Source organism: Chlamydotis macqueenii, chromosome 7 (genome assembly GCF_036417535.1).
Source record: "Chlamydotis macqueenii isolate bChlMac1 chromosome 7, bChlMac1.mat, whole genome shotgun sequence".
Taxonomy (NCBI): Eukaryota; Metazoa; Chordata; class Aves; order Otidiformes; family Otididae; genus Chlamydotis; species Chlamydotis macqueenii.
Window position 1 is genome coordinate 13056745 of NC_141562.1, and position 16534 is coordinate 13073278.

Below are 16534 nucleotides of genomic sequence, written 5' to 3' on the forward strand. Positions count from 1 at the left end.
AGGGGACGTTTCATGAGCGAGGAGAAGGCACTCGGTGCCCATAGGTGCTGTCGGAGCGGTGGATTCCCTGTCCAATGAGGTGGAATGCTCCGCGGGCACATGGTTTATGCTGCTCAAAATAACTTGGGACCTGCAAACTGACAAATGCTATTGCTCCGGTGGTGACAGGTTGTCCAGCTTCTTACAGCCATCCTTATAATAACGAAGGTTAACCTTCTTCGCTCTATGGACTCCTAGCTGTTTCTGTTCCTGAGGACTCGAAGAATTCCCTCGCTTCCTTAACTTTAATCTCACACTTCTGGATAATTGTCATCGCTGCTAACTGCCAGGGTTGGGCAGCAACATCTGGAGGAATTGAAAAAGGTAATCCCTCAACTTTAGATCGGTCTGCGTTTTGATTTTGCAGCACAGGTGCAGAAGGGTTTGATGAGCACGTATATTTGAATGCTAATTATTGCTGATAAGACATATACAGGGAACAAATAATTTTTAAACCGACTGACTTAAATTATGCTGAGGCATGTGTATTGCAGAGAAAGAGAAGCAATGTTCTGCAGCATTATAAAGGGCTTGAATAGCATTGGTGGGCTTCTCAAAATCCCTCGGAGCCAGTCTGACTCCTCCAAAGAGTCAACAGAAGACTGTAACGACCTGAAAAGTTCCTTGCCGGGACTGTATTCTTCGTCCTGCTTTTTTTCCCCCTCCACGTTCTGAAATATTTACATTCTGCTATTCAGCCTTAAACCAAGATGCCGTAATTTGGATTTCCTTCTTAAGCAAAATCAAACCTAATTTAATGTGAGCCTATAGTTAAATACTTTCTATTTATTTATTTATTTATTTTGTCGTGTAAAATGACCCCACGGGCTATATTTAGTCCTGGGAGATCTGCTCGCTGGATTAATGTACACAACAGCTGCAGAAACAGTCCTGCTGGAAGGGCATAGCTCTCCCGCTTGAGCTCTCACTATCTCCCTTGCTCTCTTTCTCTCAGAAAAGTATTTGACTGTCAGTAGCAAATGTTTGGCCGAATATATTGCAACATTAAGCAGTAATCAGAAGCCCATCTTAAGTTTTACAAAATAATATGTCAACAATTGACAAGAGAACGGAGTAGCTCCTGAGTTGACGTCAATAGAACATTATACAAATCATGCTGAAGACACTGATTACTTTATCAGTAGTTTTGTTTTGGTTATGAGGTTTACATTTGTGAAGATGCTCTAGAGTTTAAGAGTGGAAACAAAATCAACACAGGTTAATGGAACAATTTCACAAACTTCAACACTGCTCTTTTCCCTCTCCTACACCTCCTGAAGGCTCCTAAGGTCAAGATATTTCTTTCTGTCTTTTTTCTTTCAGAATGCGCTAACAAAGTTAAACAGCAATAGGAAGTGTGTTAGTTCCTGTAGCCGAGCAGAATGATACTTACATATCAGAAATCATTTATAGTCAGTTGAGGAGTTAGCTAGGTTTTGTATTGGACAGACTATCAAAGACAAAAGGAGAACTGTGTGCTCTGTGCTGGTTTGCTATTCCTGTGCATTCTGTAGAGGTTTTACAGCAGGTCTTGCTGTGGTACTGAAGGAATGTTTCTTTTCAACAGCTGCTAAGAATTAGCAGTCTAGGTATATTTGCACATAAATACAACATTAAGGTGGTTTGTTAAAAATTTCCACAATATTTTAACAGCAATTGGGCAATGCAATCTAAATTGTAATCTAAATAATTGGCAAAAAAACCCCAACAGTTTACTTTTCTGTTTAAAACTTAAAACGGTTTTAGTACTTGTTTTCATGAACAGTAATATTCTCAGAGACAGGGAAATTAATTCTGCCTAATAGAAATCTCTTTTAAACATCATCGTTTGAAAATATTATTCAAATGTGAAGGTTTTTATGTTACAATATTCTTAAACAAGACTGATGAAAGAGCATAAAAAGACAAAACAGCAGACAAAAAGAAACAAATAAGAGTGAGATTGTGAAAAAAGAAAGGCCCAACTGGAAAAATCTTGGGGGAAAAAATGCAAGCCACATTACTTTTGTGTCTCATTTAAGGCTTGAGTTCTCTTTTTCACTAGGAATCTGTATTTGTATGAAAACTGAATCTAATTTTAAAAACAAAAGAGCCCACAGACTTGAAATTACCAGACAAAAAGATGTGCAAATGCCATCTAGTTTGCATACTTGTCCATCCTGTGCTTGTTCAGTCTGGGCACAAAAGCTGTGGGTTGTCCAGTCTTCAGATACACGTGCACAATTCCCCTGCCGTCGGGGTCACTTACACACCTGTGTAGAACAGAGACATTTGCTCAGCGTTTTAAGTCCTGCAGATTCTCATTACCGTACCTTATGCAGTGCTGTAATTTGTCAGTCTAGACTGAGCCCATGCAACACAGAAATCACTTTTTTACAGAGAGCTAAGCTGTAGCTTCAGTCCCAAACTAAAACTTTACAGTAGTCCTCAACTGTGTACGTTTGTGGATTTCTATGCAGCTCACACATGCTGCTAGCAGGAATAAGAGAAATGACCTCATTTAAATCATTTGGGTCACAGTTCATGGAAGTGGATTTGCAGCTTTAGCCATGAAATGCTTTGCAGGGTGGTGTGCCTCCACCAGGACAAATGAATATTGTTGCCAGTTAGTTCTCTTTTCCAGTAAGGAATTTTGTATGTACATTCAGCACCAAAATGCAGACCTCTGCTGTATCTTTTTGGGCCTTTCATATAAACTCTTTCTCATGCAGGCAATCCTTGAAGGAAACTGGACTGCATACATTACTTGAGTCAATAAAAACTTGTCCTACATTTCGAGCACTTGAGGTCTTACACTCCAAGCCTGCCTGGACATCTGAGGCCCAGCCTTCACAGGTCCATGGGAGAGTAGGATGGCGTAGCATCCCAGGCAGGCCTCAAAGACAGCCATCACCTCTTTTCCTTTTTAACCTTTTAATTTAAACATCAGATTAAATTTATTTCCATTTCAATTTGCCTTAATATGAAGTTTCTTCAAGATATTGTTTACCTTGCAGTTCAAGGAGATTCACTTACTGAGGAGACAAAGAGAACGTGAGACATGGGTAAGAACGGGTCTCGGTTCTCATTTTGACAACTACTAAGGGTCAATATTACTTACAAAAAAAATAAAAGACTTTTTGTGATCAGAGTAAAAAAAACCCAGGTCTTTTCATTACATAAGAGTATGAAGGAAATGTTGAAAAAGTTAAGAGCTTTCAATGTGCTTTTTCCTTGAAGAAGACAAATGTTTTATGCTGCTGAGGGAGCCCGCTACTGTAATACGGAGGTCACAGGCCCGGGCCTGACTCCAAGTGCACATAGGCCTCTTGAGTGTTTTCTGCAGAATGACTTGGAGAGAGGATTTATCCCAGCCCACTTCTGAGATTATGAATTCCAACTTTTTTTTTCCTCTTATGGGCTGTGTGATTACGCTATCAGCAGGAAAGGGAAGAGACATTATGGATGAAATACAGTGCTAATCAAGAACTAGCCTCTCACATTTCTAGCACCAAAAGGACAAATATCACTGCTTGCTTGCAAAACAGGTGCTCGTAAGGCTCATTAAAGTTTTTTAAAGCAAAATAGGTGCTTTTAAGGCTTTAAGATTTGTACATTTTTTGTTGCATTCAAACACCTATGGGTGAAATTGGTGAGGAAAAGAACTGTATTAGAGGAGACCAACATCACCACAAAAAGCAGTCTAGATAGATCCTCTGCTACAGGAATTTAGACTCTTAAATATTCCCAGCTTCTAATCACTTGCTTGTGGTTTAAGATTGTTTACCTAATGTTCAAAAATATTCACATTAAATTATATCCCTGTAAATTTGAATTATTTATTACTTCAGCATAATATTTTAACTATATGTATTATATAAAACCGTATATACATTTATACATATACTATATAATAATATAATTAATTAATATAATTAATTCAATTCTATATTCCCTTTCAAATGAAAATCTAGATAGCAATTTCAGTTTAAAAGGAATTTAGAAGTAGTTTTACCAGTTAAGGCCCCAATCCGCTATCAGAAGTATTCAAAAGATGAAGCATTGTTCAACTTCCAAGCCATTAAATATTTATTAAAAAGAATGACATTTACTCAAAATTCTAGATATTTGTTATTCTATATTTACCTTTTTTTCCCCTTCTTTCTTCCCTGTCTTCCCTTCCTTTCTCTTTTTTCTCTTCCTTTTAGAAGGGAACTTTCTTTTATAGGTAAGACTTCTCAAGGTTTAAGATTCAAGTTTGTAGAGGAAAACTTCTGCATTTTAGCTGAAAACTGCTTTAAAAATTTTACTGTGTGGCATTTACAAAGAGAGGGGCTGTGAGGTAGGAGTTAGTAATTCTGTCTGCAGCTACATCCTGGGCAGTTTAAGTGAAGTTGCTCCAGGTCTATCCTGCACTGTATGTAAGGAGAGGAGCTGGACTATTAGAGGTTTTATGTACAGAAGAGGGCCTGATTCTACTTATTTTTCTGAACAGAAGCGGTAGTAGCCATATTTCAGTTAAAACAGCAATTTAAAAAATCCCTTGAACAGCAGATATTTATATTAAAGCAAAGAGCAGCAGTATGTGAAGATATTTAAAACACCACCAGTCTTTTCACTATGTACAAAATTATGTAACAGTGAGTAAGAAACAGCTACCAGCCTCTTCTAGACTTACAATCAAGTGAGAGACGTAAGGTCTAGAATATATAAAACGAATTAGAGATGGAAGAAAATGCAACATATACTTAGACCATTAAAAATACGATATTGAAAAATATACATAAAGAAGTAGGATGTTTCCTAAACATGGACATAAACTTTAGCCTACTTGTTCTTAGAGAGATTCTGTTTCTATCAGAAGTTGTTACACTCCTGGGCTTGGAGGCTCTCTATTTTCCATTATTTAATTACATTACCTGGAAATGGGAGTTTAATTATCTGACTTTCTTGACCCATTATAAGCAATGGAATTCAAAGCTACTAATGTGTCTATAACAGAAAAGTAAACCACCTTCTTGTACATAGCCTTCTAAATGCAATTATTAAAAATATCTTACACTTACACCCCCAAACACACACAAGACCGCTTAGTCCTCTGCTCCAGCCTAACCTTTCCTATGCCTGGAGTCTCAAAGTCCGTTCTGCAGCAGCTACAGCTCAACAGGCAGTAATGAAAATGGGGACAATGGCAACTGCGAAGTGAGAATTCCTGCAAGCACGTACGAATGCGATTATGATAATTAAATGCCTGCAAGACAGATCATTTGTGTATCTCTTAGCTTGTTTTTCAGAGCTGTAATCATACAGTTGAAACACTCGGATAACTGTTAGTGTTCAACAGTGTGCAATTTATGTGCAATTAAATTAATTGGAAAAGGATATAGCTTCTAATATCCGCTAAACTTTCCAATTTCCAAACAGAGGTGCTGGACATAGCGGTCCGGAGCCTTGCAAAGGCCACAAAGGTGCCACCACGCAGAGAAGGAAGCAGCAGTTTGCTAGCTGTTCTGATCCTGGGGTTTCATACGAAAGCAGTCTCAGTTAAAGTAACCATAGCTTGAAAAGCTAGACAGGAACATGCACTGACGAAAATTACTCATTTTTAACTACAACTGAAGGCCCAAGAAGATGTTCAAATGCTTTCTGCACTAAATCTGCTATTTGCAGATAACCTCTTTATTATGATACAGAGAAAGACTGAAAAAAACACCTTTAGGGCATCAAGCATACAAAGCTGTCTCTCATCAGATAAAACAGAGGATCTGCACTCAGATATATCTGGGATTCCCTTCAGCTTTGCTGAGATTTCACTGCTGCTGTTTCTTAGGAAAAGCTCTGATTCTTTCAGTGATGACTCAGCAATGGTCTAACAAGCCTCAAACAAAGAGGAAATTCAAGGGTTTGGCGTCACACTGTGCAAGCTTCCTGCAGTGCGATTTTCCTCCCTTCTAAGTAAGGATTTTCAGGTCAAGTCATTGCCAAAACAAACAATGGAAACGAATTCCACCTTTGTGAGTATTTTATCCTAAAGATCACCTGGCTAATAAGAGAACATTGGCATAAAGATAGGCTCTTGGAAACCCAGAAAGCTTGTGCCATTAGCTGGCTAGGGGAAACTGAATTAGTAGACTGAAGAAGTTCATGCAGTTTTGTTCGTGACATCCTCTGATGTCTCTCAACATAATAGGTGCCCAAGGTGACAGCTCTTAGTGTCCTAGGAAAGCAAAAACTGTTGCCCTTGACGCACTTATTTGGTAATGAAGGTAATGGACCAGTCAAGAGTCGAGAACTCCTGACAGCTGGAGTCAGGCACCCCATTTTCAGTCCCAAATAACACCAGTTTAGGGCTATTATTTGTAACTAGCATTGCAATTCCTCCCCTTGATACTAGTTCATGATGAGACAGATTTTTCCAGTCTGCAAAATGATTGGTGCTTTCATTGACACCACAGATTGCCATCTACTGTGTTTTTACTAGAGTTTGTCCTTACTGCTTATTCAACAGAGTTAACTGCAGAGTTATCTGCACTTATCTGCTCACCAGAGATATCTGCTATTACTGTATACATTTCGCTCGCTCCATGATTTGGCAGCGGTCTGCTGTGCACTGCCACTCAGTGCCAGCATTCTGTGCTGCTGCACACTGGGGGACCATGGGATGGTTTTTGTGCAGTCACAAAGACACTTCTGTTCCAAAAATCTCAATCAGGAAAAATTAAAGGGAAGGCTCAAGGCCTATCAAGGCCAATTCCATATCTCAATCTAAACAATCCAGAAAGTCACGCAAAGAGAAAGACTGGAGTCAAGACTAGATTTTCATTTTGGAGCTTGAATTCCAATTTTGTCTATAGAAGGCTAAATTATTATTAATTATCATTAATCAAACCTGTAATAGCATAGCTGTTCATCTGGTGATATCTTTTAGCTCACTAAAAAAAAAGATGGTTGAATAGATATTTTAGAAAATATATTAAATTCAGCCTTATTGCTATTTAGCCCAAGACCCTGTCAGGCTTGGTCTCATTGAACCAACATTGTTCTCCCCTGACTACGAAATCTGAATGGCTCAGCTCACCCAGTGCTTCCTTCAATCATCAGCACTCTGTAGTCCTTGGAGAGTATAACTCCTTGAGGGGAAAAAAAAAGAAATGGAGCATCTCTCAAGGCATAAGCAAGGCATAATTAATAATTGTAACTGTATTGTCTGGTAGCCGCACAGCAACATTTGCTGAAACTCAACATTTTTCATTTAATTAGAAATATCACATAATTCAAGATATCTTAAAACTTCAGCAGCCAAGCACTGCCTCAAAGTGCTACATTTGACTAGTACCCAACTTCTTCCTTACTAAAAATAGAATAAAAAGTTATCTTCTACACAAGCTGAAAATAGAGAAGAGTCAGATATAATATTCTGACCCTGGGTGAGCTCTAAAGAAAAGTGACAGCGCTCTAAGGATTAAGAATTTGGCATCAGATTCATTCTCATCAATATCTTGCTTCCCAACACCAGAAGGAGCCCTCTGCTCCCTTCTACCTCTTCTGCTCCAATAGGCAGAAGGAAGGAAGTTGTTCCAGCTCCTTTGTTGAGAAACTTTGTTTTCTCACACTCACATCTGCTGAGCTGCCCTCAGAGGGGCAGAGACAGGGCTGAACCAGTGATCTGTCCATTTGCTTCCTATTTGTTCACTCAGGATGGTGACAGACAAGTGGGTTTTGCTCTTCCACATACGGCTGTGCTGTCTAGCCTGGTCATCCAAACGGAAGATGCTTTATACAGCTGGATTACAGCCAACCAAAATGAACCATCAGGACAAGGAAGTTTTGGTTTGACTACTTTAATTTCCTCTGCCATTTTATTTTTTTCACCAGGCATAGGCACCCCTATGGTTTTGTTATGTGGCAGTAATTTGCATGTAATTTTCCTCCTTTTGCTATCAGACAGTGGCTTCTTCACTCTACTTTTTTGTAAACTAGAATTATAAAGCTATTTTGGCCATCTAAACATGTCTTCTTTGAGAGCATCTCCTCATATTGCAGTAATACTTAAGGGAATTAGCAGAAATGATTTCTCACATTAGCAGAAATTATTTCTTTCAAGTTTCAACGCTTTGTTCAAAAGATGAATAGAAGATATACAAGATCCAGAACAAAGTCTGCAGTTCATTCATATGTGAGGTTTGTCTTCCAGGCTGTAAACTCCTTATGTTAGAATGCATTTAAACTCTTCAGAGTTGAACCTGTAGCTTTAGCTGTGACCTTTATGGCACATACTATGCTATCAGCACATAAACAAGATAATATAACCCCTTAAACACGTTCAGTCTCAGTAAGGTTGCACAGCTGTTTAAGACGTAAAAGCTGAGCAAGCAAAAGTAGTATCCACAGAGCGAGAACTTTCAGCCTCACGGAGACCTCTTTGTTCTCTTAAGAGGTTAAATTACATACTCTGTCCAGTCATGGAATAGCTTACAACATTATCTCATGTGGGTTTCCCAAATCAATGTCCTCTTATGTGCCACAGCTTTACTGAAACACTGTGCCAGATAATTTAATGCCAAGTGTTCAATTAGTACTGCAGATGCTGGCTCAGTTGCAGGGACTAGACCGGGTGCTTAGAAGCATATAAATTATATGGTATTTGTTATTTTTTTGTACAGGCACAAACTTACCAACATTTTGGTTGGGTGCCTTTGTTGTCTTACTGATTTTGTTTGTTTCATATTACCAAAACAAAACAATGAAATAAATAAACCTAAACTGCTAAATATTTAAGTAAGAAAAAAAATTTCAATGTAACAAATTGTGCCTCAAGCAGCAGGATTAAGGTCTCAAAATGCACATCAGAATATGAGAGCTTTATGTTTGTTCACTGAAAAAGAATATAAACAGTTTAAATCAAAGCTTTCCTTTTTGTAAATAAGGAAGAAGGGCTGTCACTCACATTCCAGGAAGAAATACGGCAGCAGTATGAGGTATTACCACCTCATTTGCTTTTTACCAGCCCTTTTCCAGTCCCACTAGCAGAGCAGAAAGCCTTTCAGAGCAGACATACCTTCTTTACTTCTCTCTCTGTGGCAACTTAAGCAATCACATAAGGCTAGGATTGAAAATGGCTGGGGCAAGGTCATGCATGTTCCCTTCTCTTGATGCCACAACAGGAACGGAACCTTCTGCAGTGCGACAAATCAGACACCTTGGGATAGTAATATCTGAAACCATCACAGCAAGACTTGCCAGGCCATAAATGAAGTAGGGGAGAGATACTGTGGACTCTATATTCTGAGAGACAGATCCAGTACATATTCATGCATGTGTTTCAGTATCTCTGATGTGTCTGCTCTCTGAAAGCTTGTGAAGAGTATTTGTTTTATTTGTCTTCATATTTAAGCTACTTTAAGATTAGTGTGTTAATAGGATGCCTGAATCCTACATTCATAATGGCTTTTGTGTAAATAAAAGGGAGAATAGTATGCAGAAGTATTTACTGAAGTATCAAAAGGGATACTTTAGCTTTGCTTATCAGGCACGCGGGTTGAGTATGGGCTTTCTGATACTGTCTTCTCATCTATAGTACCTTTTCTCAGAATCAGGATGACCTAAGACAACAATTTCGAAAGGTCTGTAGTACAAATGATGTTAGTATCAAATAATGACATAATTCTCTAGTTACTTTAAATAGCTTATTAGAAATAATACTTAATTTAAGAATATATAGAACATTTAGCACCATTATTGCTTCCTATAATGCAATATCTAAGAATTTTAAATTTAAAATTGTCCTCTTATACCTCAAATGCTTTTGAGGGTTCATTTCCTTACTACTTCAGTGTCTTTCGAACCAAATTTACTTAATTTAAAAGTACTGTTACTCTCACAATTTTCAGTCCTTTAAGTACCCAGCATTTAATCTACCTAATGAGGTTGTTTCTTAGCTAAGAAACACACGTCAGCAATGATTTGACACTGAAACTCAGTTAATAGCTCTGTAGTTGAAGTTTGCCTGGAACAAAGTATAAATTACCACACTAGCAGTTGCTTTAGCTATGTAAGGCTACCAATGACAGAAAGTTAAAAAGAATGGATTTTACTGGGTAAAGACAATAGTAGCTGGCAATATGTCCAGAAGCAGGCCTTTAAAACAAGGCCATACTTACAAGTTAATATTCAGCATTCACAGATGCACTTTGAAATTGTTGTGTTCTGCTTTTCAGAAGCCTGTAATTGCATGCAATAAAAAAAAAAAATTGCTATTGATAAGGAATGGTCCTATTTGTCCTTTTTGTTGGCAGCATGCAAGACGACAGTTTAGAATCCTCAACTTCAATATCTCAGCTTCTGAGAGAAAGTTATTTAGCTGAAACTAAACATCAAGGAAAGAGTGAAAGAAGCAGATCAGAACCAGCTTCTCATAACTTCCATTATGGCAACGCTTCTGGTGATTCAGATGAGGTAGCTGCCCAAGATGACCTTCCAGATCTCTCTGCCTTTTTGAGCCAAGAAGAGCTAGATGAAAGCGTAAACCTGGCAAGACAAGCTATTGATCAGAATCCACTGGAAACTAAACAGGATGAGCTTCAGGCACATTCACAGCATCCCCCAGATCAGCTAAAAAACGTAGGAAAACACAAACAAATGGCCCAGTCTACACCTTTGAAAACATCAGACAATGGCCTGCACTCCAACTTTTGTCAGGACCATGTCAGAAATACAAAGGGCTCCAAAGGGAGCTCCCAAGATCTAAAGAAACACCCCCCTTCCGAATCAGAATCAAAAAAGGAATTCCTAAACAAGGCTGCGGATTTTATTGAGGAGCTCTCGTCACTTTTTAAAGCTCACAACTCTGAAAGAATAAGACCCCGAACATGCAAAAACTACAGGAGCAAAATTGATTCTAAGAACAAGCTTGCTCAAAAGGGCAGCTCTAACCTATCTAGCACATCAGAAAACAGAGAAAGGCTTTCCATTTCAGTACCTCAAGACTTGGAAAACAAAGCGGAGAAAACATTTGAACAAACAGACGATCAACAGGCGGCAAACTTGGAATCTATCAATCAATTAACAAGTGCAGAGCTTAAAACAGAGTCAGAATCTTCCTCTGTATATTCTGATGAGCCTATTGGACAACCACCACGCTTTACTCAAAAACTGAAGAGCAGGGAAGTTCCTGAAGGAACCAAAGTGCAATTGGACTGCATTGTGGTAGGAATCCCAGCACCTGAAGTCAGGTAAACATATTCTGCACTTGTCATTTTGTGTTTCTGTGACAGTAGGTGTACGCCTCACACTGTCCAGATATTTTGACGCATATGTTTCAGTAATCTGTAGCAAAAGTCTCTTGATCTTAGTTATTAAAATAGATTAAGGAAAAAAAAGGCTTTCTTTAAATCATACAACAGGTTGCTTACATTTTAAAACAACATTTTGGGACACATTAAACTCTTTGAATTTTAGAGAACTGTTTTTAAATACCATACTTCAATAATTAAAAGAAAGTGCTAACTCCTTAGTGAGAAATGTTATTTATCTTTACGGAAATTGAGACTGATTGTGTAAAAGCACCGGTGGCTGCGATACCTTCAGACATCAGCATGAGGTATTTCAGATGAGTGAACATAGGATCCTATAAACCAAAACCATCCATACATGAACAGAGAGGAAAGGAGTTCATTTAAGCTATTTTACAAATAACCAGGAGCAGCTCAGTTCTAATTCAGATTCTGACAATGATTCTGCTGTGACCTTAGAAAAAACATCTCTGTTTTATCAGGTAGAAGACATTCTTATTAATTGATACTTATTCATGCTGTGTGACTACCCTGCTAATTCTGATGCTTCAGTTTTCACCCTTATCTATGAGGATTTTGAAAGTCAAATAAGTAACATTCGCAAAGATCACTGGAGATTAAAGGAAATGTGAAAAAGCTACACTTCATTCATCAACGACATCAGTGAATGAGAAACAGATTATTGTAACTTTTAAATTTATCTTGAAAACTCTTAGATCTCATCAGCATTTCTAAATCTAAATTTGTGCATATAGAGCTCAGTAGTGAAATTTACCTCTCACTTACAGTGGTGGACTTATATTTCCCTTGCTGGGACTGTACCAATCCAATAGAAAGGAAAACATCTGCCTTTTGGAGACGTACTATACATATTTGCACCCTGGTATCTGCAGTATATTAAATAGATACCCTTAGTCTAGATGGTTGCCTATCCTTTTAGAAATCTGTGTTGCTTTTCTAAATATTGAAAAGGGCTATTTGCATCTTCAGCATCTCCTTAAAGCACTCTGAGCTTCACAGATGGTCCACTTTTCCTAACTGTCAGCTCACTGTCTTCCTTATATACTGAAACAATGCTGAGTACAGCACTACTACCACTTTAATGTAGTCAACACCTTTTATCATCTTTCTCACTGAACTAATAGTTTTAATTTGATGGTTGTGCCTATCTCAACATCCATAGATGGAAGCGCTAAAGATTTTTGTGGTAAAGAATCTTTGTCTTCCACTCCCTTGGATTTCTCTCATACCAGTTGCTAATTTTTCAGAAGGAGAAGCTTTTAGAACACATTATTAAGTACATAGGAACAAGGATCTACAAATGAATCCTCTTGTTATGGACAGCCTTGACATGAAGGCAGTAAGTTACCCATTTCATAGGATCCCTGAACTGTGACAAAGAAAACAACTGAGACAATCTTCTCTTATGTATATAGACCTGTACACAAACTCAGTGTGGCTTTCTTTGATTCAGAGAAGGTGAACACTGAATTGCTTGTTTATAGACATATATTGTGGTGGGTGATGTTAAGTTTATGTATTTCTTCAGAAAGCCACACCACCATCCTTAAAACAGCACAACATGCCCATGCCGTTGACACTAACAAGGGGTTCATGCCATCTAAATTTAGGCGTTTAACAATGATCTGAATTAGAAGATGACACTATAAAGTCACTGAAGCCTCGCAAGGGCAGATCAGAGAACCCAGGAACAATGACTCATCCCATGGAGGATCCAGGGATGGCCAGGATGCCTATGCACCCAATTCAGGGACTGCTTGATTCCACAGAATTGGTTGACAGGTATCTTTGTAACTTGGGTCCATTTTTGTCCCAACAAAACTGAAGCTTTTGCATTGAAATTTCTATTTAAATATTTTATTTTCTTCATTTTAAATACTAAAATAAGCTACTTATGTGAATGACAGCCAATACAGAAGCTGTTAACACTTTTATAGAATAAGCATCTATCAGACTTTTCCAATGATAATACACTGCTGTCAGGCACTGTAGTGCTCCAAACAGAAACGCACACTTGGTTTACTGATTTACAGTTATAGTCAGATCAGGGTCTTAGAGGAGCTAACACAGAAGTCCAGAACTCACACGCTGATGCCCTAAGGCCAAGGGAAGTAGGGACAGGGAGAATTAAGTTCTACAGGGAAAATCAGTCCCAAACAATCAGGCTCAAGAAAAAGATCAGGCTCAGCTTTCAGTTTCAAAATTTAAACTAACAAATAAAAGAGAAATCACAAGGGGGTAAGTTTGAACTGTCTCTCCCCTTGTGGGTTTGGGTTTTTTTTTGGTGTGTCTGTGTATGTGCCATATTAAGGAGAAAGCTGGGAATGTTAGCTGCTTGAATAGAGTTTCCTGATGACAGTTGTTTATTAACAAAATTTTTGTCCTGTTCATCCATGATTCTTTCAAATCCATCAATGTGTAGGAGTAACAGTAAGAAAGGGTGTAAAAAAATTTACTTGCCTGAGTGATAAGTATTCATGTGCATCTAGTCATCATGGCCTTTTTAGTCACTGCTATAGCATGAGGAAAACAGAAAATACAATGCACTTTGGGGTATGTGTTCCATTAATCATGGGGACCATGAGAATGCAGGGTTTTTTCAGTGCTTGGCTTTGATCTGCTGTGCAAAGCTTCCAAAATACCGAAGGAAGAATCTTTTTGGCTGTAGTTGTGGAACTGTGTCCAGAACTGGGCTCAGAACTGGCAACCATCTTGCTTTGAGGGTAACAATTTTCCAAGGTTTGTGGTGAGTTACTTCAATATCTGTGGAGCTGGGCAAGAAGAGAAGAATTTGAATAGATAAGCAAGAGAGATACAAAAATCAGTAGTGCCAGGAAAGGACTAACTGGCAAGATGGCAACTGATGAAAGAAAGCTTAATGCTGACTGGCTTTAAGGCATGATTTCTTCTTCCTTCAACTTAGCTGGATGACCAAGCTCAGTAAACAAGCATCCTTTCGACACATGTGTGCTAATGTATGCTTGCCTGCATCCTTTGCCTTAAAATGGACTTTCCAACCATAGGCAGGAATCCCAAGTTACTTATAACGCGTATAATATATACGCTTACAATGCAGATGTGGTACTGTGGGAACCCAATGTTGTGAAACAAGAACAGGATTCAACAAGCTCTGTAATGTAGCTTCTCAGTCAACACTAGGAGCAATCAGATGGTTAAACTGACGTAATGGGGATTATAAGAGAGAAATGATAGACGGGAGATTTAGAAAGAAGCTGATCACAGGAATGAAAAGGACTGGAAAATATGATGGACAGATACCACTTTGAAAGCAAGACAGTACAAAACAATTGATGATGTAAAAAAATGGTGTAAATTACATTCATGATGGATCAGGGTCAAAATATCATTGGCAATGATAAAGCAGTATAATTTACAGGCTTGGTAGGTAACTAACTGGCATATACAAGGGCTAAGTGAGGGACAGAAAATTGGATGGTGAAACAAGAGAAGAAACTGGGAACTGATTTGAAATATCAGTATATGGAAAGCTAAATCCTGCTCGGGTGAATACACATACACTGTGCCATTGCTTTTTCAGGTAACTCAGCCTTCATGTAACAAGGCCACACGTTAGAGGAAGCTCATTAATCCTACCTATCTAGAAAGAAGTTTCAGTGAAATATTACCCATTTTTCAGTATCATCAGCTGAATACAGTGTCTAACAGATTGATATTATAGTATATGGGCCTCTAGCTAGCTCAAACATAGCTCACAATTAAAGAGCACTACTACAGTAGTGACTGATTATTTTAGTCTGACTATATTGCAGGATAGAAAAAAGTATTAAAAAGAAATGTGTAGCATATTTCCAAAGCATTAAAGGTTTTGATGACCTCCTTCTCATGCTTTCTTCTACAGCTCTGTTTCTGTATGAGTAATGATAGGTGTGACATTCACTCCTCTCTGTCAGGAGAGGACTCCTTATTCCCTCAAGTTCAGAGGTGCCTACATTTTTCCAAACTGTTTGGCACATCACTCCCAGATTAATTTTACTTATGAATCACATTGCATGGTTTCGCATACACAGCTATCCTGGAAGCGTCAGGAGGATTTGATGTTCTAAAAACAGGCTGCGTGTCATAGGTTTCCATGAAAACATTCTTTAACATAGGCATACAAAGCTTTAAAAGCTCATTTTAGTGCTGCTTTGTTTAAGGAGACTAGATCTGCAACTAATCACAGATTTTTAGAGACTCTGAAGCCACACAAGATTAATTAAGATTTTTTTCTTCCTGGCTGCCAAATGAAAACATTTATCTGTTTTAGTGCTCAGAGTCTACAGAGCCAAACTTCTCTTACATGCAACTCCAGTCAAGTCAATGGATTAAGACCTAGGATGAATTTGGCACAGCGGATGATGCTGCTTGTGCTTAATGTGAACCTGCCTTGTATGACGAAGCTATCATTACAATTCATGGCAGGAATGAAATGTCAGTGACAGAGAGTATTGCTACTTCAGTCATGCCACATATCTCAATGTCAGAACTCCCCTTGGAACTGACATTTCAATGCTACCACGTACAACATTTTGCTGTACAGTAAGAAAAAAATAAAATGTTAATAAGCAAGGAGTAGATATGGCCATACCAAAGATTTACATAAAGCTTAATTTCACAAGAGAGAGTTGTTTTTCATTTCTAAGCATTGCAAAGAGATAACATACATGTAGCACGCTGTTCTTCTCAGCTTAATCTCAAAATACTTCAATATCACAGTGAAAATAGTGACTAAAGAACACACTGCATAGGACAGCTAAACACAGATTTGAAACAGAAGTTTATTTCTGAAGTTTTAAATCATTTATGTTGCAAATTTTGGCCTAGTCAAAGGAAAAGTAACTGCCAAGAAAAGAATTAGCTCAATCCTGCTTCACTGTCTGTTTGAGTCTACTAAAGGAATATTCTACTCACATACTACTAAAATGACTGGAAGAAATAGCTTACATGGTGTTTATAATTTGCTTATAGGAAATCAGAATTGTGCCTCACAAAGGCATGGAATACAGACCTCTCTACACAAACACAAGTGAATTGGAAAAGCTGATCAGTGGTTACACAAAGAGTTCATACATCTTATTGATGATTATGCAGCAGCATTCTGTGTAATGTGGTTTGCTTTATGTGTCACTTGAGTGAGAAGCCACATTTGAGTGGACACAAAAATATAATATCACTGTACTATG

The 16534-nt window shown here is 38.2% G+C and overlaps 1 protein-coding gene across 1 annotated transcript in view; it reads left to right on the plus strand.

Moving 5' to 3' along the window:
* The first annotated feature begins 228 nt into the window (after positions 1–228).
* MYPN (myopalladin) overlaps positions 229–16534 on the plus strand; it is a 59618-nt gene continuing 43312 nt past the window's right edge. The window contains exons 1-2 of the mRNA XM_086752078.1: positions 229–363; positions 10314–11249. Of these exons, the coding sequence (XP_086608204.1) occupies positions 10315–11249 (935 nt within the window). The 5' untranslated portion in view covers positions 229–363; position 10314. The remainder of the gene's footprint in view (positions 364–10313; positions 11250–16534) is intronic.